At 41.9% G+C, this 27,351-nt stretch overlaps 2 protein-coding genes across 4 annotated transcripts in view; both read left to right on the forward strand.

The window, feature by feature from the left end:
- The window catches only part of LOC149289960 (serine/threonine-protein kinase ULK1-like), a 126,393-nt gene extending 120,860 nt beyond the window's left edge, over window positions 1-5,533 (forward strand). For both annotated transcript variants that reach the window (XM_089489682.1, XM_089489683.1), the window contains exon 28: window positions 1,718-5,533. In XM_089489682.1, coding sequence (XP_089345808.1) covers window positions 1,718-1,773 — 56 coding nt within the window. In that variant the 3' untranslated portion in view covers window positions 1,774-5,533. The remainder of the gene's footprint in view (window positions 1-1,717) is intronic.
- Window positions 5,534-15,815: 10,282 nt separating this feature from the next.
- Window positions 15,816-27,182, forward strand: LOC149289961 (pseudouridylate synthase 1 homolog). Of its 2 annotated transcripts, none has more exons than XM_089489804.1 (6): window positions 15,816-16,022; window positions 18,302-18,544; window positions 19,295-19,432; window positions 20,663-20,765; window positions 24,373-25,070; window positions 26,496-27,182. In XM_089489804.1, exons 1-6 carry the CDS (start codon window positions 15,936-15,938, stop codon window positions 26,541-26,543), a joined length of 1,317 nt encoding a protein of 438 aa, XP_089345930.1. In that variant the 5' UTR covers window positions 15,816-15,935; the 3' UTR covers window positions 26,544-27,182. The 2 variants fall into 2 exon arrangements, with proteins under 2 accessions (XP_089345930.1, XP_089345931.1); XM_089489805.1 differs by lacking the exon at window positions 15,816-16,022 and adding an exon at window positions 17,126-17,629.
- The last annotated feature ends 169 nt before the right edge of the window (window positions 27,183-27,351 follow it).

Raw genomic sequence — 27,351 nt, forward strand, 5'->3', positions numbered from 1 at the left:
CCTGTGGTGAAACTCTCAAGCTCCCCTGCTCTGTGCCTGAAGTCTGTCCATGCTGCTCTTCCTCATTCTCCTTGATAAGGGAAAGAGCTTCAAATCGATTCTGTAGCTGCAAGCTCCCAGAACAATCCCTGGTTTCCCTACTTCTCTGTGTGACATTTCTCCAGTTGTCTGCCTCCTGTGTATGTGAAGTGACCTCCTCCTCCCCAGAAACTTCCTCTGTGTGGTCCCTGTCCAAGACCGTTCATTCCGTTCTGTCCAGGAAAACGTCTTGCTCGTTGCTCAATATCTATACTGAGAAGTCTTAAGTAAACACTGAAACAGGACTGTGGCTTCCTCCTCAAAAAATTTACTGGGAATATAACTTTATAGAGATATCCTGGATGCTAGCTCTTTCAGAAGGCAAGTTTCTGACTCACTTCCTCTGAGCAAGAAATCCCCAAAAGTCCTTTTTTTAAAAAGGGGAAAAATTTAAAGCCGAACCTCTACAAAAAAACAGTTTGCTGCTCCCCTGCTGCTTCTGCTATACTTTTCCTTGGTTGAAAAAAGTCCCTCAGCAACAAACTCCACCCCGTCAGCAACAAGCACACTCTCTCAAGAGTTTTTTAAAAATTCAAACACTCACCCACTCAAAATGGCTGCCCAGAAACTGCTGTCCTTCTCCTTTCTGGCAGGGACTCTCTGGCAGTGAGTGTTGCATCACCTACTTATTATTAATGGTCTGTTATTCCAGGGGACGGACAGTTTCAAGTTTAGTCTTAATAAATTTAGTCTTAACACATTTGTGGAACTGGCTCAGTTCTACCCTCTTTTCAGTGTATGCTACTATTGGTGCTGTTTATTACTGACTTCTTTATTCAGCCCACCTAAATATTGAGATTCTCGGTCATGCAACTCTCGGAGGCACATTTGATTGGAAGAGTGAATGAGAACTCAGGTGTTCCACTGAGTTTCATATGACTTAGTCACAAGTAGGAGTACAAAAGACCAGGGATATACATTCCTCCCTACTCAGAGACCAACAGGATCTATTGATGTGAAATGCATGGCAATTTTGTTTATTTGCTTATTTTTGCACTTTTTACTGGGTTGTGTACAGTGCATTAAGAAAATATGAAAAACAAACTATGAATGATAAGAAGGAACAGAATATGAACCCAAGATTTTAAAAGAGCAAAACTAAAATCATAACATCATATAAAATCACTGTAAAACCAGGAATGAATTAAAAGAGTATTGTGATCTAAAATAAGATTGGGAATCATATGACCCAGGCCCCCAACTCAGAAATTTTGTCTGAAAAACACTTTTTTTCCAGTTCAAAATAGCTTCTACAAAATATGTTTTAGCCTTTAAATGCTGTTTCAGGTATCCTTTCACCACAAAACTGGAAGAAAATTAATCAAAAAGTGACTTGTAATTGCTGAAAATAGAACTTGCCAGGTAGTGCAAGCCCATCAAGGGTTAGTCCCAGCGAAATGGCCCTCCAAACATTGGTGAATGCCCACTCCAGTCTAAAAGCGCTAAACAGAGTTCTCAAAATGCCTGGAAAAATAAAAAGGTCTGTGGGCCGCTCTTACAAACTTACAATCCATTTGGTCACTGCATTTTGATTGGTAATATGTAATAGCAATATTATCAGTATTGCTGTTGCTGGAAGGAGGATAGATGACATAAGACTCATTTTTTCTCAATTTGTTTTCTCTTCCTCTCTTCTCAGGTAAAATATGTATTGAACGCCGGCTTTCAGCTCTGCTGTCAGGGATCAGTGCATGATGGAAAGCCTGCCATCCTTATGCCTGCAGGTGATCATCTTCTGTCTGTAAAATTGCCTGCTGCCAAGGAGACAAATCCTACTTGAGCAGGCTTCTCAGTGACACTTTTCTCAGATTACAGCAACCGTTTCCCCCTTCAGACAACAGTGATGGAAACCTTTTCCGAGATCAGAGATCTGTTCTGAATACACACATCACTCTCTGTCTTCAGGGGTAACAGTGGAAGTGATTGCAGTTCTTTCGCCACAAACTGCAAAAACTGTGAAGAAGTACTTGAGGATTGCCCAGCCCACATGCCCATTTGATGGTCAGTTGCAAAGTAAAAAGAGCATCAAACTTCTTTCATGCCTATTTATGAAGGAGAGGACTGCTGCAAACCAAAACCAGGCATGCCTGAAAACTGGATATGCTGTGGCTTCGTTGTCCACTGCTGGCAGTGGACATGTTGGGTTATTCCCTTCTTGGAGATGAAGGTGGTTTATCTTAGAGGGAATGTCATTGGACAGCAAGAATGTCATTTGTCACATTGGTGAATCACATCCTCAACCTTGCCTGCCAGTAGCTAGTCACTTGGGTGTACTCCATACCTGTTTGCTCAGTGTCTGCTTAGGCCTCCATTGTTTATAGCCTGCAAAGAACAGCAATTACATGGCAAGCAGAAATGGAATCATTCCTAGCTAATCGTTACTCTAGCAGTTATGGCTTTTTGCCCTTCCATAGGAATGCTGCAGATCTTAAATTCAAAGAACCACACCTTTACAACAGACAGAATGCTGAGATACGGCAGAGGAGGCGTTTTTTCATTTAATGTGAGGACATTGTTAGTTCTGTACGAAAACTCTTTTAAAATTACATCTGTACCTAAAAAGAAATTAGTCTCAAGAAGCCATATTTCCTCACCCAAAGGGGAATTATTAAGTATATGCATGGCTGTAGCCCTCTTCTGTCATTGGTGTATCTGTGGTATGAGAAACCATCTTGGCTTCGGGCTATTTGTCAGAAAAATAATAATCTTTCCTCCCTGACGGGCAGAAAATGAAAAAGAGACACACACACACACACACACACACACACACACACACACAGAAACAAAGGAGCACTTTATGGACAATTTGAACTAGAGCTTTTTGGCATTTGGCATCCCAGTGATCCAAAAATGTCATAATGATAGGATGTTCTTCCCTTGCTTCCCCTGCTGATATGTTGTTGTTTGTTGAATTGTGTTTTTTGGGGGGAGGGAAGTTGCACTACAAATGTGTGTGCTTGTATATATACATACACACACACACACACACATATTAATATATATTAATGGAGTTAATATGTATTGATATGTATATGAAATAACGTATTGTATAATTGTATGTGTTTTAACTGTACTGTATCATATGATTGTGAGGAGAAAAGAAAAATAACAAACACACAGTCTGTGTTCTCTTCATGACTAGAGTCACCAGCTAGAAAATCTTCAGTACCAGGAATTAACAAGCTTTACATTTTTATGTTTTCGCCTTTATTTTTATTTTTCTCTTTCTTTTTTAATAGATATTTTGTTCAAAGCTTGGTGCTTTTGGAATACATAAGGGCAAGATCTTGATGTCATGCTTGCTTAGAAGTTATTATTGTCCCTCTTTGCTGGTTTGGTTTTCATAAAAACAAAATCAATTTTAGCTTTTTTTTTTTTAACCTTCTCAGCATTTCCTGTCCCTATCTTTAAAACAATTAACTAGCCAAAAAGAAAGGAGGCATGTTACATGTGTTTCCATATGACTGTGGTTTATGTTCATTTGTTTACTTGTGAGTGCATTTGGGCTGAGGTTGTGGTGACTAAATTTGTGACACTCTGTGTTGTGAGGTGGTGGTTTGTTTGTACATGGGTTTTTAGAGAGTGGATCCAATTTACAGCAGTATTTTGTCTGTGCTAGACTAGGAAGCAGCTGTGGCAAACAAAAGATGTTTGGGGGGGTATTTTTTATTTGTAAGTTCTTTTTAAAAGAACAGGTCATATATATATTTATTTTCACAAATGTGGGTTTGGTCTTTATCACTTACCTTCTTTTATGTTTTTGTGAATTCCCTTTCCTCCTTCAGAAATATGCAAGGAACAACCTTTCCAACTCGGAGAACAGGTTCATGCTTTTTGACAGTGGCCCGGTATGGAGGTGGGAGATGACATTTGATGGGATCCATACCTTAGCACATTTGATAGGATCCATACTAACAACAACAACAACAACCTGCTCTTCAGTGTTGTCATCTTGATTCAATTTTCCATTCACAGTTTGCTTCTGTGGCATCTCTGTCAAACCTAAGTCACCTACAAAGAGAGATTCTGTAGCCTTTGTGATGCTAACAAAGTGGGGGGGAATTCATGGAGGTTGATCAGTTATCGTTGCAACAGAAAGATTGTGATGATCCAGTGAGAAATGCTGCAAGCAGATTATTTGTGTAAGGGAAACCTGTAGTCATAGGATTCATCCTGCATTGGAAGTACTTTGTCATTGATTTCAGGTTGAGTGACAGGACATTACTCTCCATCTATGGTTTCTTCTGTAAAACTTTCTTTAATTTGGCAATCCACAAACTAAGAAGTCCAAGATAACTGTACTTTATCCCCTTTCCAATGTTCCTCTGTTATCTTCAAACACCACATTGCGTTCAGTTTAATACATTTTACCATGCAAAATGTTAGCAAAACAATTGTGGTCTACAATATTGGAGGCAGGTGATGAAAACCAGCCAATAAAAGTAGGAAATTGTTGGTCCCATTATAATATTGTTTCTTCACCAATTCCTGGCTCAGATCCCATTTTTAAATAAATTTTTAACTAAGAAAGTCATAAATATTGGCTTAGCAAGTTTCTATTTATTCAATGTGTCTACTCAGGTTCACTTTCAAAGAGAAGACAGGATATTAAAAGAAGATTTTTATTTCTCAGATTAGTCCCATGTATCTTCAGCAATATATGGCCTTCTTTGGGGGCTGTTAAAAGAGAAGTGGAAGGAACAATTTTTATTTTTATCATTATTATTATTATTATTATTAGCATTATCAACTTCATCATTTATATCTTGCCTTTTTCCAAATAATGGTACTCAAGGTGGCTAGCAACATACAAATTAAAAACAAAAAAGCATTAGTAAAAGTATAAATAATTTTTTAAAAAACCAAACACTTAGGAAGTTAAAACAATAAAATATTACAAATATTAAAATTATTTAAAGGCTTTACACAAACCTTAAAAACAGCACCACACAGCATTGAAAGTCCAACCCTACATATGAAATAATAATTATAGGCAAGGCATAGACTAAAGAATTACAAACATATTTGCATGCATGTATTCCTCATATCAAATTGTATATAAAATAGATTTAAGAAACAGTATATTTTGAAAATATTTTAGTAACACATAACTTTTAATAGTATAAAACAACTTATATGTAAAACTACACCTACACACTACAGAAATAACTACACAAACTAACACACTACACAAAGTAACAAAATGTAACACAAAGTAATAAAGTTTGTTGGAAGTCACATGTACTCCCTTTCCCTTTTGTTAAGAAATTGTATATTAAATGAGATAATACGTATAAAACAGTGCTTATAAAACTATTTGAGAATTGACCTGCAGGGATTTCAAAAAAGAGTTTCCAAAACTTACTGGATCTCCTTCCTTTATTTTAACAGCACCCATAGAAGGTGATGCAAATATTTCCTGGCCAAAACATATTTCTTGTTGTGTGCCTTCAAGTCTTTCCTGACTTATGGCTACCTTAAGGCGAACCTATCATGGGGTTTTCTTGGCAAGATTTGTTCATTGGAGGTATTGCCATTGCCTTCCCTGAGGCTAAGAGCATGTGACTTGCCCAGGGTCACCCAGCGGTTTTAGGGCTTGAGAGATAAAATCTTCTTTTTCAAATCCTGAGAATGTCTCTGTCACTGGATATTTCCTGTTCCTTCTACCTTTTTGTACTACTCTAGTTCAGACTAAAGAATTTGATTTAGGTGCCTGGTTCCCCCCCCCCCCCCATTAAAATATAAAATATTACCCAGGGCCTTGTCTACAGAGCTTAGGCCACTAAACCACACACCCTATTGGAAATTTCAGTTCCCTGTTTGCTGTCACTTGATCCATTGTGTGAGGCTGAATTGATAGATTTGAAGTCAAGCAACAATTTAAAAGAAAAAATTCTTTATAAAACGGTGCACATATGTGTTGCATTGAGGCATTCCTTCCATTTAGTCATCTGCAGGGTGATAGGTTCCCCATACTGATCTAGATGATTAAATGCTACAGTCCCAATCCCCTGTCATAGAATCATAGATTCATAGAATTGGAAGAGACCGCAAGTGCCATCCAATGCAATCTCCTACCATGCAGGAACTTACAATCAGAGCACCCCTGACAGGTGGCCATCCAGTCTCTGTTCAAAAACCTCCAAAGAAAGAGCCCCTACCACACTCCAAGGCAGCATATTCATTCCACTGTCAAACAGCTCTGACTATCAGGAAGTTCCTCCTGAGATTTAGGTGGAATCTCTTTCCTGTAGTTTGAATCCATTGCTCCTTGTCCTAGTCTCTGAAGCCGTGGAAAACAAACCTCTTCCCTCTTCAAAATAACATCTCGTCAGATATTTAAAGATCACTACCATGTACCCTCTTAACCTTCTTTTCAACAGGCTAAACATATTCAGCTCTCCTCATAAGGCATGGTTTCCCAACCCTTCACCATTTTGGTCACCCTCCTCTGGACACATTCCAGCTTGTCAACATCCTTTTTGAATTGTGCCCAGAACTAGACACAAGATTCCCAGTGAGGCCTGACCAAAGCAGAATACAGTGGTATTATCATTTCCTTCATCTAGACACTAGTCTCCTGTTGATGCAGCCAAGAATTGCATTGGCTTTCTTGGCTGTCGCATTTCACCACTGGCTCATGTTTCAGCTTGTGATCTACTAGATTCCTTTCAAATGAACTGTTGTCTCACCAGTTGTCTCCTATCCTGTATTTGAGCATTTCATTTTTCTGGCTAGTTGTAGGACCTTACATTTCTCCCTGTTGAAATTCATCTGGTTAGCTTTAGCTCAGCCCTCTAATCTGTCAAAGGCGTTTTGAATTTTAATCCTGTTCTCTGGAGAATTAACAACACTTCCCAGTTTGATATCATCTGCAAATTTAATCAGCATGTTCACTATTCCTTCATCCAAGTTGTTGATAAAGATGTTGAATAGCACAGCACCCAGGACAGATCTCTGTGGCACTCCACTAGTCACCTCTTCCCAGGATGAAGAGAAACCATTGGTGAGCACCCTTTGGGTTCATTCAGACAGCCAGTTACAAGTCCACCTAACAATAGCACTGCCTAGGCCACATTTTACTAGCTTCTTTGCAAAAACATCATTGACAGCTTTGTCAAAAGCCATAATGAGATCAAGATAAACTACATCTACAGCATTCCCTTCATCTATCAAGCCTCTAGCTCTATTTTAAAAAGAGAGAGATAAGATTGTTTTTTGTGGGTTTTTCAGGCTATGTGGCCATGCTCTAGAAGAGTTTCTTTCTGACGTTTCGCCAGCATCTGTGGCTGGCATCTTCAGAGAATTCTTGCCTGGAAAAAGTGGTTATATATATATACTGTGTGAGCCTGGGAATGCAGGAGTGGTTTGCATGTGTCTTGTTCTGTGCTGATGGCAGACCTCAGCCTGGGAGGCTAATGCAAAAGAGGATTAGTGTCTGCTAATTGGTGATCATTATCTGCTGGGAAAGCCCCTGACTCTGAGTGGTTTCCTATTTGCATTTGCTGAGTCCTTATTTTGCTATTCCTCAGGACTGGTAGCCAAATTTTGTTCACTTTAAGGGTTTCGTTTTTCTGGTTGAAATTATCCAGATGTTTGTGGATTTCAAATCCAAAGTTCTGATTTGAGTTCTCCCATTTGGAGAAGCCCACTGACCCATCTGTGAATGTTTGGCAGGAACTGGCCCTTAATGCCCCTGCTACAGCACACATCAAAATAAGCCTGGCTTCTTGCTCCACCAAATGCCACTGATTTTTAATTGTTTTATTATCTTTTCCTCCCACTGTTAGCGAAGCCAGTAGCTTCACTCCTACGTTTGCTTCAAAATAGCACGAACTCCTTCCTCTGCCGCCACCACAACCACCACCTTAAGAAAGTGGCATTCTAAAGCCATGGGTTTAACCAAAAATGTCACTTTGCCAGATCAGCACTTAACTTTCTAGTTGTCCTTAGTTACTTGAATGTATCAATGATATTCACATTCAACTTAGTCATTGCTCAGAAAATAGTTTACAGAACATCAATACTTGAAATTTAGCCACTGTGCTTGGATTAAAAAATAATAGAAGCAAGCCATCTTTTGCCATCCCACTGGTGATTTTTCTGTTACTTTCCAATCTTAACAGCATGTAGCATGAAACATTGGCGGGGGGGGGGGGGGGGTCATGAAAAACTAATTGCTTTATAAAGGAAGAAATGTTAAAAAAAACATTTAAAAGAGGTTTTAAAAAACCAAGTGGAAGTGGCTATTCTAGTGTGTTCAATACAGTATATAGATTTATTCCTGTTGCAAATTTTGTATGTAGCATCTTAACTAGAAACATTGACTTAAATACATGTATATTCAGGTTTATGAGAGAATGTGCTGCTTTAGCTCCACATTGTTATGCTTGATAAGTTTGTCACTTTTTTAAAAAAAAAGTCTGTGTTTTGTTCTTGCTTTAAGTTGTATAACACTGACTTCAAAATTAAATTGTTTTTTAATTGTTTCTTCATACCCTCTCTTCTTCGAAGGATGCTACTGTATCATCTGGCAGTTCACAGTTCAAAATAGGGGCTTGCTTATTAAGGAAAACACACCCTATTTTTGTGACTCCTGTTTCTGCATTCAGTGAATGTGTGAGAAATAAGTACACTATTGTGTTCACTGACTATGCTCACAAATGGGCAGGCCTGTTGACCACCATCATGGTGGTACCTGATGGCATCAAGGTACACAGTTACAGAGTCATCTGTTTCTGGACTGCTGATCAACTCCTGATTCAATGGCCTACACTGTCCTCCACAACTACTGACTGCATGGTGTGTACCCCTGTAATGGCATTATTTTTTGAACTGTTACCTTTCAAATAAAACAGATTCATGAAAAACTCCTGTCAACCAATATTTCATCTTATATTGTGGCCCCATCCAGGTATTTGGAATGCAATTAAACTAAATGTGCATGAAAAGGGAATGCACTAGCCCCACCTGTTCCATCTTCACTCTCCACCTACGGAGAGCAACCATCTGTACACATGGAGTCTCCACACATGATTCAGAACTTTGAACAAATTAGTGAATGCTTTATGTCTGGCAGAAGTTGACCAAGGAATAACACTGAAGTTCTGCTGCATGTCAAACTGCAGCACCTCCAGTAGGGTTAGAGATCTTTTTTCCAGATGCATGTAGGTGAAACCTGTTACCAGTCCTACAGATGCAGTTGTCGAACGGTATATGACTTGTCAATCTTTTTTTTCTCAGCATTGTGTTCTATCAGTAAGATTCAGTAATTTGAATCATAGAATCATAGTTGGAAGAGACCGTAAGGGCCATCCAGTCCAACCCCCTGCTATGTAGGAACTCTCAATCAAAGCATCCCCAACAGATGGCCATCCAGCCTCTGTTTAAAGACCTCCAAGGAAGGAGACTCCACTACACTCTGAGGGAGTTTGTTCCACTGTCGAACAGCCCTTACTGTCAGGAAGTTCCTCCTAACATTGAGGTGGAATCTCTTTTTCTGCAGTTTGCATCCATTGCTCCATGTCCTGTTCTCTGGAGCTGCAGAAAACAAGCTTTCTCCCTCCTCAATATGACATCCCTTCAAATATTTAAACAGGGCTATCATATCACCTCTTAACCTTCTCTTATCCAGGTTAAACATCCCCAGCTCCCTGAGTCGTTCCTCATAGGACATGGTTTCCAGACCCTTCACCATTTTAGTCGCCCTCCTTTGGACACGCTCCAGTTTCTCAACATCCTTTTTGAATTGTGGTGCCCAGAACTGGACACAATATTCCAGGTGGGGCAAAATAGAGTGGCACTATTACTTCCCTTGATCTAGACACTATACTTCTATTGATGCAGCCTAAAATCGCATTGGCCTTGTCAGCTGCCACATCACACTGTTGACACATGTTCAACTTGTGGTCTACTTGGGGGCCATTCAGACTACCTTTTACCCTGGATCAGAACCCGGATTAACCACGGGAAGTCCATATTCCCCCCGAATCTCCCACAAGCGAATCCGAGGCTTTCACACCCGTTCGGGGCAAATGCCCCTTAGCGTGGATCATTTCAAAGTGGAGTAAAAGCTGTATCTTTTGGGGAGAAAACAGGTCTGGCAAATATGAACTTGTCCCCGATCATGATCGGGTCAAGTTCAGGGGAGGGATTTAGGTCAGAGGGAGGGCAGAGGGCTGAACATTCTTCCCCTTCATCGGTGGAGGATGAAGCCGGGGGAAAGAAGGTTGCCATGGAGGGCAGCATTGGGTGACGGAGGAGGAGGAGGAGGAGAAGGAAGAAGCCAGAGGAAGGATGGAAAGGGCAATTGGGGTGATTGATAGAGCAGGGGGTGCCAAGGACAGAATTGGGGTAACGGGAGCAGGAGGAGGAAGGAGCTGGAGAAAGGGTCAATTCAGGGTAGGTCAGAGGGAGGGCAGTAAGCCTCCCCTCGCAAGCAGCTTTCTTAATTTTTTTTATTTTTGACAGACTATGCACATGCTTTTTGCTACAGGTAGATACATACATAGATAGAATGTGTGTCTACTTGTGCTACTTTCCCTTTCATTTGCTTGCTCTCAGCACGCACTTTGCAAAAGGCTTTTTTTCTAAATTAATTTTTATATGCGAATGCTACAATGCGAATGTTACAAATGTTTCTCTTTCAGTTTGGCAAATTGATACAGATTGCTTTTGCTATGGTCTGTAAGGAATTCTGGCGTGGCTGAGGGAAAGCAAAGGATGCAGAGATGCCATTTGAGGTGAGGAATTTGTTGTTGTTGTTGTTGTTGTTGTATGTGTATGAGACATTCTGGGGTGGCAAGGAGGGAGGATGCAGAGATGGTATTAGATTGCATTTTGGGGTTGAAAACGGAGGCAGGGGAAGATCCATAATCTGTAGTGACCCAAATACGACACACACACACACCTGGAGGTTTTTAAATTCGACAAAATATGCGCACACTCCAGCCTGTTTTTAAAAAGAAGAAAGGGGAAACAAACATCCAGTTGCCCAATGGCTGTAGGAAACATCAACCTGACGAAAGCAGAACTGAATTTGATTGACATCAAAGGTGCCTTCAGTTTAAACCGGTTCTGCAAATGTGAACTCTCACACAAAGGCATTTGGGGTTTAATTACCCCAATTGAGGTAAATTATTAGTGGGCACTTGCTTCCAGAGGGATTCGGGAGGGGGGACCCGATTCTGCCCAGTTCCATCCAGCGCAAATAGGTGAGTCTGAATGGGGCCTTGGACTCCTAGATCCCTTTCGCACGTATAAGTCTCGTTCAGCCAGGTGTCCCCCCTCCTATATTTGTGCATTTCATTTTTCCACCCTAAGTGCAGTACCTTGCATTTCTCCGTATTGAATTTCATTTTGACAAAATAAAAAATATCAGGGTATCAAAATACATACATACAAAGTTAAAAACTTGATCGCACCTGAGGCTCATAAAAATTACCTAGAAAGTTAAAACACAGAAAATTGAATAAGAGCAGATTTAATAGGATAGGATACAGAATAAATGAAATAAAGTAAAACTATCTAAAACAGGGTGGAGGAAATCAGTAGGAGTATTTAAACGCATCTTCATGGCACGGGACCCCATTTTGTAAGGTAAATTGATCACTCAGGCGAGCAGCTTTAACAATAAATTTTGCTACACGTCGCACTAGATATAAATTCTCACCAGAAAGTAAATGGGACAATTTAACAATAGGATCCCACTTCATCATTCTATCCAAAAATGGTTGTAAGAAATGGGATCTCTCCTTATCATATAAACAACAGTCCAACAGGATATGTGTAATATCCTCTATAGCTGGAGCACCACAAATACATGTTCTATCATGAGAGGGTATTTTTGGAACCGTCCTATTCTTGCCATAGAATTCAATTGCTCAAATCTAGCTCTGGTGAAAGCTATTCTCTGGCTCTGAGTTAATTGCAGCCTAAGGTTTTTTTCTAGGCGGAAAACAATTTTATTTTTAGCTAACCAGTTTAGAGATTTATAACCAGCCAATGAAGCTATGTCTGATGGCGCACTGATATCCCAGACCCTTTGTTTTAAGGATTCCTGAACTGTGTTCCCAACTGAAAGAAAATATGAGGGGGAAACGCCTAGTTGGAACAGTAGTAGGAATAGCTGACATACCCAAAAATTGGAACGCCCAAAAACTAGTTGTTCTTCTAAGCAGAGTTTAAGGAGTCTTCTTGTACTACAGCTCCCAGAGAATTCCCTAGCACTGAACCAGGGCAGTTAAAACGGTCTCAAACTGGATTATTTCTCCAGTGTGTTTGCAACATGTGTATGAAAGGGATCCAGGAGTTCAAGTAGACTACAAGTTGAACATGAGTCAACAGTGTCATCCAGCAGCATCAATAGAAGTATAGTGTCTAGATCAAGGGAAGTAATAGTGCCACTCTATTCTGCTTTGGTCAGGCCCCACCTGGAATATTGTGTCCAGTTCTGGGCACCACAATTCAAAAAGGACATTGAGAAACTGGAGCGTGTCCAAAGGAGGGCAACTAAAATGATGAAGGGTCTTGAAACCATGCCCTATGAGGAATGACTCAGGGAGCTGGGGATGTTTAGCCTGGAGAAGAGAAGGTTAAGAGGTGATATGATAGCCCTGTTTAAATATTTGAAGGGATGTCACATTGAGGAGGGAACAAACTTGTTTTCTGCTGCTCCAGAGAACAGGACCTGGAGCAATGGATGCAAGCTGCAGGAAAAGAGTTTCCACCTCAACATTAGGAGGAACTTCCTGACAGTAAGGGCTGTTCAGCAGTGGAATATTTACTAGTTGATTCAGTCTGGTGTTGTAATGCAATATTTGTTGTTGTGAATCTTCAATTTTGTTTCCTACTTGTGGCGACCCTAAGGTAACCCTATCATGGGGCTTTCTTGGCATGGTTTGTTCAGAGGTGGTTTGCCCTTGTCTTCCCCTGAGTCTGAAAGTGTGTCACTTGCCCAAGGTCACCCTAGTGGGTTTTGTGGCTGAGCTCAGAATTGAACCCTGCTCTCCAGAGTCATAGGTGTTTATCACACTGAGATTTCTGCAGCTCAGATCCAGGGTGACTCCTGGTTCAGCTATTCGAATTCACGTTATAACGCACATGTATTATCACATCTGGTTGCCCTTCCATTGCCCTTCTGAATCGAGGGGGAATCGAATCCAAGGCAAGTCACGTGATGCGGATTCACGCAAAGTGGAGTGAGTGCAAATTGTATTACCACACCGGTGCATACCATGCGGATACAATGATTCGAACTGGGACCCTTGCGCATGCTCAGTGGGGGTCTGAACGCATCCTGAACCTTTGCACTTCCGGGGTTAAGAAGGGAGCCTGGTTCCACTTTCACGTGAATGCTAGCCTCACGTGAATGACAGCGTCACCTTTCTTCCTCCCTTCTATTTTCCCATCCCTGGCAGCCAAATTCAAACAAGGTCCTCCGTGTTAGAGCCCCCATCCATTTCAGCCACATCTACATCTATTCTCCTGTCATTCTCCTCATCCATTTCAGTCACATCTACATCTATTTTCCTGTCATTCGCCTTATCTATTTCAGCCACATTTATATCTATCTTCCGTGTCAGAGCCCCCATCCATTTATTATTATTATTATTATTAATGAATTATTATTATTATTCACTGCAAAATAATCAGTGTAGAAGCTGAAGGTTTACTTGGAAGTAAATCCTTTCGATCTGAAGGAGACCCATTTTGTAGGATTGCAGAAATGATCTGGTTTTACTTATTCTTCATGCTCCCTAAAATACCACCTCCTTGAATCCAACCCACTCTCCTTCCCTTTGTAACAGTTGCCTTCTCTTAGGTTGCAACCACACTTGGGAAATAATCCGGTTTGACTCCACTTTAACTGTCCTGGCTCAGTGCTATGAAATTCGGGGAACTGTAGTGTCCTGAGACATTTTCAGCCAGAGAGCTCTGGTGCCTCAGCAAACTAATAGTTTATTATTATTATTATTATTATTATTATTATTATTATTATAAAAATAAATTATTATTATCAGTATTATTTTAAAAACATTTTTTGTTTTTTTAAATTATAATTATTATAATTATTCTCCATGCTCCCTAAAGTACTGCCTCCTTGAATCCAACCCACTCTCCTTCCCTTTGTAACAGTTGCCTTCTCTTAGGTTGCAACCGCACTTGGGAAATAATCCGGTTTGACTCCAGTTTCACTGTTCTGGCTCAGTGCTATGAAATTCTGGGAGTTGGAGTTTGTTGTGGGGTCCTTGGTTCGAGGCTATGGAATTCTGGGAACTGGAGTTTGTTGCTCCCTCCAGCCTCCAATGGCCCCCTCTGTTGCTCCCATCTCTCCCCCCAGCCTCCTGTTTCATTCCCTCCATCCCTGTCATCTACCCTTCCGAGCAACGGAAGCAATTGGGGCAAAATTGCAGCACAGCATCATGGGAAATTTGCCTCTTTCGAGGTTTGGGGAGGTGTACCAGGACGGAAGCAAAGTTGCATTCCACACCAGACCAATTTGGAGTGAAATCGAAGTGAGCTTGAATGCAAATTCTGTGAATTCACTTTTTACCGAATTCGCCAGAATGAGGAGTCACTTTGGATTCACTGCGGAAGCGCCATGGAAGGAGCTCCCATAGAAAGGAATCACATGTGATAATACATCACATTATCACATGAATTTGCATCATTGGACCCACAGTCACGTCGGATCTGAGCTGCAAAAACCTCTTCCGTGTGATAAACATCATGGCAATTTAATGTGCACATGCTCCTCTTTGACTCAGGAATCGCCACAATTTTGCTCTTCCCGTGTGATAATTCATCACGTGAATTGCCTTGGCTCTGAAGCGACTCTGCTTCCCCTTCTCTTTGGATTGGCGCTCCAATTTCATGTGTGATAAACTGCATAGTTTACACCAAAGGACATTTTTTATTTCATTTCTTCAAAAAGGCCCGTAGCAAGTCAAGGAAATGGTGGTCATGTTCAATTACGGTTCCCACACCGACCTCCTCTTTTCCGTCTAGTGGACTTCAGGGTTCTACACTGTTTATTGCCGCAGAATGTTTTGCGGTTTTCAGATTTGTAGTTTGAGATATGTGTTTTTTTTAATTGTGGGTTTTTGTGTAGAACAGGTTTTGGAATTTGGTGGCCCTTCAAACATTGTAGTAGTGCAGCAGCAACCAAATGGCTGAGCCAGCAGCGGAGTCCTGGGAGGGGCAGCTGAAAACATCCGGAGAGCCGAAGGGTCCCGAGCCCCGCTGGTGATAGCGAATGGGGAGAGTGGGGAACGTCGGGCTGTAGAGACCGTGGACTGTGCCTGACAGGGCCCCACGCTGACTGTGGCCCATGGAAGAGTAAGACTTTCCCTAGTCTCAGCAGAATGCAGTGTCTTGCTGTATACTGCCCCCACCTGGCAACCCATGGAAACATACGTCTCCCTCAGTCGCTGAACTACATCTCCCAGAATCCCTTAACGCTTTAAGGGCCCTCTCAGAGACTTTGGACTTCAGCTCCCAGAAGCCTCAGCCACGTGGAGGCGAAGTCCAAAAGCCCTTAAAGCGGACAGCTCCCCGGTAGAAAGAAGCCCTGGAGGCCGCCCTCCTCCCTGGCAGGCTTCGGGCCTGAAGGCGGCCTCTCCCTCCCTGCCCCTAGGGGGCGCTGCGGCGGCGAGAAGAAACGCGGCCCAGTATGTCCCTCGAAGGCCGCCGTAGGGCGGGCGGGCAGGCAGGCCGTGGCCCCGCCCCTTCCGCCCCGTGCTCGGTCCCGGGCAACCAGCAGGGAAGAAGGCTTCCTCTTGGAAAGGGCAGCCGGTGGCGCCGGCAATGGCGGGCTTGTGAGGGCGAGGGACTCCCGCAGGGCTCTCAGGCCGGGCATGCCTTGCTTCTGCTTGGGGCTGAGACTGACTGCGGGGCCCTTGGGAAGAAGAACAAGTGGCTGGGGCTTGCAGGCCATTCGTCACGTAGGTCCTCTCCTCCTCCTCTTCCGAAGGAAAGCCCTCTGCGGTCGCCGCCGTTCCTCCGGAGGGCCCTCTGCTCTCTCTGTCTGCGGGGTTCCTAGAGCCTCGCGCTTCCTTTCCCCAGTCCAGCCCGCAAGAGGCAAAGGGCTCCCCGCTGCCTTCGGCTGGCCCGCTTCAGCCCTTGCTCGAGAGGAGTCAGTCCTTATCCCCGCAGCAAAGGGCATCATCTGCCATTGGGATGCTTTTCGTATCCTCTCACCCAAATAGCCTTCCTTGCCATTTCTGCCGTCTGGTTCTTCAAGGGAAAAACGAAGGGTTGGAACCCACCGCAGACAGAATCCATCTTGAAGCCGCTTGAACTGCCTTGGCTCCTTGCTAGAGAATCCTGGGAACTGGAGTTTGCTGAGACCTTGAGCCTTCTCTGCCAGACGCAACAAACGACAGTTCCCAGGATTCCCTAGCACTGAGCCAGGGCAGCTTAAGCGGTCTCAAACTGGAGCATTTCTGCAGTGTGTTTCAGCCCTAACTCCTCCGAACTGAGAGAGAGTTAAAGTTCTTAGGGAAGCAAGAGTCACAGAAGGCCCTGTTGCTTGTAGGCGTCCCATGGGCTCTGTTTTGCTGGAGCAGAAGCAGAATGCTTTAATGAACCTGTGTGAGATCCAGCATGGCTCCTCTTCTTAACATAGCTTATGTTTTGTTTGTGCTTTATGGCCACTGAAGAATTCTGGGAGTGTTAGTCCCCAAAGTACCATGTCTTAAGCTCTGATGTGCAAGTGAATGTGAAACACAAGTGTTGTGTCTTTGGTCACAAAACTAGAACTAGCACTCTATGGCCTGTTACATTCTGCCAAAATAAAGCTGCTTCGGGTCTCTTTGGAGGTATGCTATTTAAATGACGCATGGGTCCTAAGAGTCTGGAGATCGCGCCAAAGCCACACTCCATTCCTAAGCACTGGAGTGAAGCTTTGAGGCAGCTTCCGGATTCTTAGGATGCATGCATCATTTAAACAGCATACCTCCAAAGAGACCCGAAGCAGCTTTATTTTGGCAGTCTGGAACAGGCCTAAGTGTCTTAAAAATCTGTAGTAACTCTAGTACCATCCCTTCTTCTCTCTCAAATGCCCACACCAGAAGGCCTTTTCTAACCTGTGTTTTCCCCATAGTAAACAAAAAAGGTAGTTGGATTGGCGTGATTAAATCCCCGATCCAGCTTTGCTCTTAAATAAGCTTTAAGATTGTATTTGGAAAAAGACTACAACTTCCAGAATTTCCTATCCAGCGTGGCCAGTGGCTCCGATCTGAAGGGTGCTCTGGTTTGAAGAACTCATTTAAAGATGAAGCATGGGAACATGATGAATGAAAGCATGCACATATGTATACGTTTCCTAGTCAGGGAGCTGACACAGCCTGTAATTTTGTATACGTTTATACTTGACAATCTCAGGTGTTTGTTGCAGGAAGTTGTGAAGCTTCTTATACAGAGCAAAATAGTGAGATGAATGGAGAAAAATAAGGAAGAAGAAGAACTGGACAACCATAAAATAACTGAGGATGCATGACCCCCACCTTATTATATACCTTGATATAAGAATGCTGGTCGGCTTTACAAGGTTTGTTGCCTGATTTCAGGACGTGATGTATTTGAAATGCTTTTAACAACAAATTATTATTGTTAATAAACCTCCGACATAATTAAATATCCATCTATTTTATTAACAATAATAATCTCACTATGCTTGTCAGTATAAGAACCTTAACAACTTCCTGGAACGGAACACTTGAGCTTATCAAGTATAACCCTATACAAATATCTGGAGGCAATGCATGGGGCCACAGGTGATACATGTATATATGTATTTTACTGATTAGTAAATAGGGTGCAAAACAAATCCACAAGTCCCCATAAGAATCCAGACCAGTACCAATTTGACTTTGCAGGTCAAATAAAAACTGCCATTAAAGTGCATTCATTTTCATTTCATTTACAGCAGATAGCAGTCTAATTTTTTTTCTTGACTTTGACATTGAAAATATGTTTCTATAAGTTCTGCTGAGCTAACTTGAAGTACTTATGATAATGCCTAATTGATATGTGTCATTATTATATTGAAGCCAGTGAAGGAAGATACTTGGAATAAAGTTTTACATTTGTTTGAATAATATATTTAAACAATATTAATTGTGTTTTATTTCCTAATCACATATGTCAATTCAAATACTTAAAGGGCTGTTGTAATCATAACAATTGGCTGGATCTTACTCTTTTGTACTGTTCCTAACAGCATCTTGCAATGGCTGAAGAGCTGAGAACTGTGACCGCCAACCAGGCAAAGAGGCTAAAGAGTAGCAACTGTGAAAGGGAGGAAGTAGAGAAGGAGGAAGATGGAAAGCAGGAAGAGAAGGGGCATGCAGTAAAACGGTTCAAGGCCAGCGAAGAGGATGTCGAGGATGGGACCAAGAGGTTTCCAAAGAGGAAGATTGTGCTGCTGATGGCATATTCAGGAAAAGGCTACCATGGGATGCAAGTGAGTGGCAGAGTGCGGCTGATGGGGGACCTTGATGAAATGTCCAATGCATGGAAGAGGAGTGTGCAGAAGAACTGAGTTACTTCTTCATGCCTTTGAATATACTTGAGTCTTGTATGTTTATTGTTGATCATGCAAATAAGAGTCATTTTAGGCTGCTGTTGATCTCTAAGGGGAAAGTGTCCTTATTCACCTGGGTAAACCCAACAGGAAATATCATTTTGAGAAAGCTCCTTCCCAAGTGGAAACCACGAGTTCTTTCAATACTGTCTGTTCTACTGTTGTCCTCCATATTTCCCTTGAGTTCCAGTGGTGCTTGTCCTGTCTGCGATATCTTAATGAACGTATATGAGGCCGTGGACATTTTTTTTTACTTTTTTCCCTCTTGAGCCTTCACCTTTCTAGGAGAACCCCCACTCAGGATCATTCAGTTCAAACAAAAACAATGAAGAGTCTCATAGTACTTCACAGACTAACAGGTTTTACTTGGAACCAGTTTATAGCCCATTTTGTCTGAGCTTAGGCTGAGATGGCTAGTCATTAAGGTGCCCCAAGACTCTTGATTGTTTTTGCTGCAACAGACTTAAGATGCCCTCTCCCCTCTTCAGTTAAAGCAAACAACTTATCTTTTGATATATTTTAAAACGGGCACACTTGGAGGTGACTGTCCCATAAACACTGTGTTTCAGTCCAGCTCTAACAAGCGAGATGTTTGTTATATATTTTTTCTCCAACCATTCCTCCTTCCAGCGCAATGTGGGGAATTCTCAGTTCAAGACCATTGAGGATGACTTGGTTTTGGCCCTCATTCGGTCAGGATGCATCCCAGAAAACCATGGAGAGGAAATGAAGAAAATGTCATTTCAGAGATGTGCCAGGACAGACAAGGTGATGCTCTTTTGTGTGTGTTATTTCTGTACTGTTTGGATACAGGGCAGGGGTAACTGGAGGTCCAGGAGCCAGTTCCCACCGCCCCCATACCCACTGTGGAATACCTTACACCCAAAACCAAAAAAGGGAAGTAGATAGGAGTTTGTTTTCATTTCATTTTAAAAATCTTTTTTTAAATCACCCCCCCCCCAAAAAAAAAAAAGCATGGTTCTCCAAGGATGGTCATTCTCCTTTTCAAAAATTAATGTCTATGTTGTGGTGTGGTGGTGCTCTGCGGGTATATGTACAAAAAAGAATAGGTGTCACGTGCAGCCTGCAATTTCAAGTGGTTGCTTGTTGTACAGATCAAGAAATGGATTTTCTGGGGTTCAGGGCATGTAGCCAGCCATGCTTTTGCAGGAACACAACGATTAACCTTAGCATAACAACGTGGGATTGTGAATGCAAGCAAGCACAATCATTTCTTGTGTTTGGATATCTGATTGAATTGAGTCATAGAGTTGAAAGATCTTATAGGGCAGTGATGGCGAACCTATGGCACGCGTGCCAGAGGTGGCACTCAGAGCCCTCTCTGTGGGCACACGCACCATCATCCCAACACAGACTTCACTAGAGTTTGTCATTAGAAATCCAGAGGGATGTGGCACTTTGCAATAAATAAGTGGGATTTGGGTTGCAGTTTGGGCACTCGGCCTCTAAAAGGTTCTCCACCACTGTTATAGGGTATCTAGTCCATCCTCTGTTTAGCATTAGAAATCCAAAGCTTGAACATCCCAAACAGAAATGAGGCTTTGTTTCAAGACCCCCAGTGTGGAAGGCAATCTCCATTTCTACATCATGGTAGTTGATTCTGTTCTCAGACTGCTCTTACCAGTTTGAGAGCAGGTTACCAGGTTAATCCTAATGTTCAACTGTCCTGAAATGTGAGCCCATTAGATCTAGCTCTTTTCTTTAATATAGGATATAATAAATCTTTACCCCTTCCTATGTTATAGCCATTGGTCATGGTGGAATTCTGGGAGCTGTAGTTTAAAAATTGTTTTCACATTCTGCAGAATACTGTTCAGCATAGGAATGCAAATATTCTTTAATCTACATTCTAACGTAATGTATCTGCAAGAAACTCGTGGAAACCATGATTATTACTCAGTTATTGTCATACATTCCTTTAGTTTCTGATAGAATCCCCCTCCCTTTTTTTAATACCTACCTATTTATTAAACACAGGGTGTTTCTGCAGCTGGGCAAATCGTCTCTCTGAAGGTCTGGCTGATAGAAGATATTTTACGGAAAATCAACGATCATCTTCCTCCTCATATAAGAATTCTTGGTAAGGGAATCAATAATGGGAGTCCTAGGTTTGGGTCTTGATCTTGTTGTAGCTCCTAGCCCTTATGTAGTTGAGCAGAGTTTGAAAGTGTTGTTTTTTAATGACAGTTCCAATAATCACTTAGCCAGCATGAGATTCTGGAAGTTACCATGCAAAATTGAACATCTTTAAACCCTGCTCATCCCCATAAGTGCTAGAGGCTAGACTAAGACCAAATGGCCGTGCTGACTGGTGGATTCTGGGTGTTGTAATCTAAAATGCAGAATGGGCCCCTCTCCCAAGTTTGGAATGGGATAGGAAGCTTGTTTTAAAACACAATTCCTTGGTTCTTTGGTTCTTCAGCTCTGGCTTTAAGTCAGAACTCACACATTCGTCTTACACATGTCTGAGGCTGTAGACTTATTCCTCCCCCATGCCTTTGTGGGGGAAATGAGACTAAGTAAAAGGCAAATGAAAAGAGTGTGGGAAGAAGGAGTCCTTTAAAGGAAGGCTTTATTCTAAGCAATAAATCTACTGCCCAGTACACACCGCCAGGACGTCACGTCCTGGTGTCGATAGTAGGGCTTGGGACCATACACAAACTGCACGGTCCTGAGCCCTACTACGTGCGGGCGGCAGAGTAATGGCAGCATCCAGTCCACATGGGCACAGCCATCTTTACATAATGGATGCATAGCGTCCACACGTCATGGCGCGTCCGTTACATCACAAGTGCGCTATTGGAGCACTCGCGACGTAACCAGGGCGCTGGGAAAAGAACCTGGAAAAAACAGGTTCTTTTAACTCGGGAGGGATGTCGTGTGGTCTAGTGGCTGCGACATCCCTCCAGAGTTAAAATGGGCGCCTGCAGACCGCTGTTTTTGGGCAGTCTGTACTGCGCCTACATTAGCAAAAGATCTCTCTCTTCATGAAGGCACCTTTCCTTCAGGCAGTGTTACAAGGTACAGAATAGATCTTTTCAGCTAAGACCACAAAATAAACATAAGCCCTGAGGTGACTAAACTAAACATTCCCTAGGCACGTACAATACAGGTGGGATTTGTAGTCCTTGTTGTTCATGGGGATAGCTAGGAGTCTGGATGCTTTTGTCCAATCTTAACCAGCTTCCCTCAAATGGAACAGAAGCCCACTGTGCCCAAGTGTCACTCTGTTCTCTAGCCTCATAGTCACCTGAGGCTTTTGTAACTTGGCTTTAGAAACTTCCAGACACTAGGAAGCATCTAAAAGTTTATCCCAAGCTGGCCATCTCACTGGTCAATTTAATTCCCATAATCTCTGATGCTTCACTGCGACAATGCCCAAATAAATATGAAACTTGAAACTCATTACAGTGCGCCCGTGCCATACGCGGGCGCACCATACGCGGACTTGAGCGTACGCGCTCAAGCCGCCGTGCTGCCGCGCACGAGCCCCATTGTTTCCAATGGGGCTCAAGCATAGGCGGAATTCGCCTTACGCGGAGGGATCCGGAACGGATCCCCCGCGTAAGGCGAGGACGCACTGTACATCATTACCTCTTTGTTACCTGGATGGGGACTGCCCCCCCCAGATGTGTTGCCTAGATAATGGGAGCAGCTCCTGGTTCTAGAGCCTCTCTGATCTTGGAAGCTAAGCAAGGTCAGCCCTGGTTAATACTTGGATGGGAGACTGCTGTCAGAACTAGTTGAACTCTCCCCCTAGGCTCAAAAAAACCAGGCTTCTGTGGATGAGCAGCAAGCTTTATACTTAAAGTCTTGAAGAGGTAGCTAGTCAGGCATCTTAAACCTAAGCACGTATACATCAAACATAAGCCTACCAAACACATTAGCTCCACCTTATAAAATTGGTGGCCTAAATCATTTTACTGTTCTCAAAACAGTTGGTGGTTCTTTGGTTGTTTTCTTTCCTTTCCCAGGCCATCTTTGCCTAATTGTTTTAACTGCCGCAGAAAGGAATAACAGTGGCCTTAACAAGCCAAGAAAACCCTACGCATTCCTTTACCAAGTGTGCAGTGAAGGCCAATTATTTTTTAAGCCCTGTCTCTAAGGCTGCTTTTAACTGTGTAGTTAACATATATAAAATATATAAAATCATCACACATTAGCCAGCTATATATCGGTATTTGTCAGCAATTGACAAAATATGTTTATCTGCTTGTTTAATATAACAGTTCCGTATTTCCCCCTCCTGAAATCAGGTATTAGGAATAATGCATGATATCATCATGAATCTATAGCTGTGTATAACTCTGTATCTCAAAAGCATACACATGTCAACAGTTCTACCCAAAGCATCAGATGCCCAGATTTGTATTAAATTCCTATCAGTTAGCACACATAACAGTTAACATACCTGATGTAAACCCTTCATTATACTCTTGTCATCCCACAGCATATTCATATAAAACTAAACTAAAGGAGCCCTGGTGGCGCAGTGGTTAAATGCCTGTACTGCAGCCATTCACTCGAAACCACAAGGTTGCGAGTTCAAGACCAGCAAAAGGGCCCAAGCTCGACTCAGGCTTGCATCCTTCCGAGGTCGCTAAAATGAGTACCCAGACTGTTGGGGGCAAATTAGCTTACTTGCTAATTAGCTTACTTGCTGTTCACCGCTATGATCTTTGGAATAGCGGTATATAAATAAAACATATTATTATTATTATTATTATTATTATTATTATTATTAAAACATCCAAGTAAGGCATCATGACATAATATCATATCTTCCAGTTGAAACCATACATAGTTTAATACCAAACTTCACAGCTGGATCATACACATGATATATAATAGGATTCCCGGACACAATAATCATGACAGAATTAGGCCAATCCTGACAACTGACAACAAAGATGTATTTCAGAGGAAGGAACTGTCAGAACCAGCTCTGAGTATTCCTTGCCTAAGAAAACCTGACGAGATTCATGGGGTGACCACAAGTCAACACGTGACTGGAAGGCACAGGGACAGAGAGCGTCAGGTTGTAGGAGGAAAGCTTATGGCAAGAAGTTAATAAAACAAGAATGGGCTACAAGTTACAACAAGCACAGTGCACTGTCTTTTAAAAAAAAACCTTCCCCACCAGTGTTGGAAGGTGAGCAGTTTATAAACCACAACTTATTTCTTTCCTGTCATAGATGAGTAAAGCACCTGTACACATCTCTGTTTGGAAAGGTTTGAAGTTATTGAAGAAATAGTAACAGAAGCAATATGATGGATTCTCTTTTAAGCCAAACAAAACATGTGAGATCTTGGCTTTGATTGTGTTATTTAAGTCTACATCATGGGTGGGGAAAGTTTGACCCTTCAAATTTTTGAATTTCAGCTCATTTAATCTGTTACCATTCGCCATGCTGGAGGGGGCTGATAGGTGCTTAAGTTCAAGATATCTGATGGCCAAAGGTTCCACACCTATGGTCAAGAACTGTGGTTCCTAGCTTATAGAGCCTTTGATACTGATAACCTACAACTCTTAATCATCCAGGCTTGCTGAGGCTTCTGGGAGCTGAAATGAACACATTGCTCCAGAGTATCATGGGTCATGCCTTAGCTGAAAATATCATGGACTCCTAAAATCCCTTTTTATAGATACCATGTGTCTTTGTAAGCATGTGTTTTTTTACATTTAGGGCTCAAGAGGGTCACAGGAGGGTTCAACTCCAAGAACAAATGTGATGCCCGAACCTATTCTTATATGCTGCCAACATTTGCTTTTGCACACAAAGACTGTGATTATCAGGCTGACATGTTCCATCTGAGTACAGAGACTCTGGCAACTGTCAACAGCCTCCTGGCTTGCTACAAAGGGACTCATAATTTCCACAACTTCACCTCTCAGAAGGGGCCCAAAGATCCCAGTGCCAAACGTTACATCATGGAGATGTATTGCGAGAAGCCCTTTGTGAGAGAAGGCATGGAGTTTGCTGTGATTAAAGTGAAAGGCCAAAGTTTTATGATGCACCAGATACGGAAGATGATTGGCCTGGTGATTGCCATAGTGAAGGGCTATGCCTCAGAATCCATAATGGAGAGAAGCTGGGGAGAGGAGAAAGTGGATGTCCCCAAAGCTCCTGGGCTGGGCTTGGTTTTGGAACGGGTTCACTTTGAAAAATACAATAAACGTTTTGGTAATGATGGATTCCATGAGGCCCTGGAATGGGCAGAGGAAAAAGAGAAGATTGCTGCTTTCAAAGAGAAGTATATCTACCCCACCATTATAAACACAGAGAAAGAAGAAAAATCCATGACAAATTGGCTGGAAACTCTATCTAACCATGACTTCAACTCTACTGCATCAAGGACACAGGTGGACAACAGGAACACACAGGTAACGGGGATGAAGCAGCAAATGTTAAAAAGGGTGAACAAATTTTGTTCTTTGCTGATGTGTCTCTGTGGCTTTACCATTCTTCCCTGCTCTTCTCTGCTGTTAAATCTTGTAGCATTATTCTTTTCCCTATCACCTTTCCTATTTTTTCTACATTCCACCTGTCCTCCATGGATACTTATTATGGCCGTTGAAAACAACAAAGAGTCTTGTGGTTTCCTGAAGACTGACCACCCTATGATGGCATAAGCTTTTGTGGACTTCACTCCATTTCACTGGATTCAGGAAGTTTTAACCTCAGCTGACAAGTGTTTATACATGCATACCTGCAGATGAGTGTATTGGGTGTGTTTGTGTAAGTGGGATCATATAGCAATGAAATGCAACAATAAAGACAGAGTGTTTTATTAAATCAAGCTGTAAATTAAGGAAAGGGAATATTTGAAACATCTATGAGGAATTACTGCTGTAATGGATGGTCCTTATGTTTGTTTTGCATCCAGTTAAGCTTTGATTGAATTGTTGCAGACAGTACTTTGTGCATTTTCCTGACATTCCTCTCTGTAATACATGTATTTGTATTTTTATCTTTTTATCATTCACACATGCCCATACATTCGTAGAGACACACATATTCAAAATAATAGTTCTTCATACATATGAGTAAATGGGATTTAGTCCACACAATCTTATGTCATTATAAACTTGCTAGGCAGGTAAAGTGCTGTACTGTACTTTGGCTGTTTTTGCAGCCCTCATACAGTCCAGTTGGTCCAGACTGCCCCTTTTCTGGCAAAAGGGTAGATTGTTTCTTCAGGAAATCTCAGTGAATAAGTGGGATATAAATAAAATAAATACTCCCCTTCCTTTTTTGGTGCAGTCTGTGTGGTTCAGAGAGGATCCCAGGGTAGATGATTAGTCCTTGGACCCAGCACGGTTGCCCTCCTCTGCTTTCAGATGTTATGATACTTCAGTATGTTTGAAGCATGGCTACACCAGCTGTTCAGCCGCTGAGTACAACGGAAAGCTAGACCATAACAGAACTTACTAGTTTTTTTTTATTTAGTGTGCAATAATATTTATGGGAGAAGGAGATAGTGTCCAAATTGAATTTATATGCCCCATCGAGTTCTGAGAGGCCCTGTCAAGTCTGGTAATTTTGATAGGTGTCCACATCGGGCACTTAATAGAACTTACTAGTTGTGGAAAGCAAAACAGATCTGTAGTCAAGAATGGTCAGATACAGTTTAGTGTTAAAGGAGAAGAAATTCAGGCTTTCTCCACATTAGAAAGGCAGGGTAATATTTTGGAGAGTTCATGTCTGTAAGAATAAACAGTGGTGGGTAAGATGGAGCCCACCCGTTTTCACTGTGAATCATGGAGGTTGCCTTGTTGTAAAGCACAGCTGTGATGTTTCTCTTTCAGACCAACGATCCTGAAGGCAGTGACGGATTTGGAGATGACTCAGACTGAACTAAAATCCTCCTGGAAGGTGGCACATAATGGCATGCAGTTTGGCCCATGCCAATCCAAGCAGCCTCTGTTCAGTAAACTCAGGCTTTTGTTCAAGTGATGGCATTCATCTGCTTGCGTAATGACAAAATGATCAGGCTGGGCTGAGACAGAAAGAAAGGCAGAAGTGACACTTGAAACAGGCTGTTTATCTCTGTTTACAGCACATGAAGGGGCAATATGTCTGCTAGACGTACTCATGCGTTCCTTATGCTTGATTTAGAAAATTGTTTTACAAAGTCAGCAGAATTAAGTGATGCTATGAGACAAAATCTTTCAGAGGACTCAAAGCACTAATTGGTACAAGCTATTAGTAAAAATATTTTATTTAGTTTTGAGAGGCCAAACTTTCTTGCTCCCCTTTCAGGCTTTCTGTAGCCATATTTCCTTCAACTTGGCCAAGGAATAATGGACTCTTCTTGATTGCCATACATTTTGTTTCTTGCCACTGAAAGGCAAAATAATGTGTTGCTTTGAATAGTCTCTCACTGGGGGATACCTGACTATTGTTTTCCTTTTATAAAAAAATGAAATTGTCTTATAGAGAGATTTCAAAAAGCATAGCTCTGCTCTTGAAATAAAGGCTTCTTGTGGTACAAAGTAGAGGAAGAATGTATATTTTCTTGTGAAAATATAAAGAGTAGGGAATAGGAGAGTAATAACTGGGAGCATATTTTTCTCTCCCTTTTTTGCAAGAGAAAAAGAGATAAGGTAAATACACTGGTTAAAACTGGTTATACAAAATTGGGACAATATATAAATATAACAA

Source organism: Sceloporus occidentalis, unplaced genomic scaffold, assembly GCF_023333645.1.
Source record: "Sceloporus occidentalis isolate IW3139 unplaced genomic scaffold, rSceOcc1.0.p SCAF_41, whole genome shotgun sequence".
In the NCBI taxonomy this organism is placed as follows: Eukaryota; Metazoa; Chordata; class Lepidosauria; order Squamata; family Phrynosomatidae; genus Sceloporus; species Sceloporus occidentalis.

What these genes read in the sequence shown, in the direction of transcription:
- LOC149289961 (XM_089489804.1), top strand. Translation starts at nt 15,936, where the DNA reads ATGCCTTGCTTCTGCTTGGGGCTGAGACTGACTGCGGGGCCCTTGGGA. An exon ending in TCCTCATATAAGAATTCTTG is followed by an intron (nt 20,766 to 24,372) that starts GTAAGGGAATCA and finishes TTTTACATTTAG; the next exon opens with GGCTCAAGAGGGTCACAGGA. An exon ending in TGGACAACAGGAACACACAG is followed by an intron (nt 25,071 to 26,495) that starts GTAACGGGGATG and finishes TTTCTCTTTCAG; the next exon opens with ACCAACGATCCTGAAGGCAG.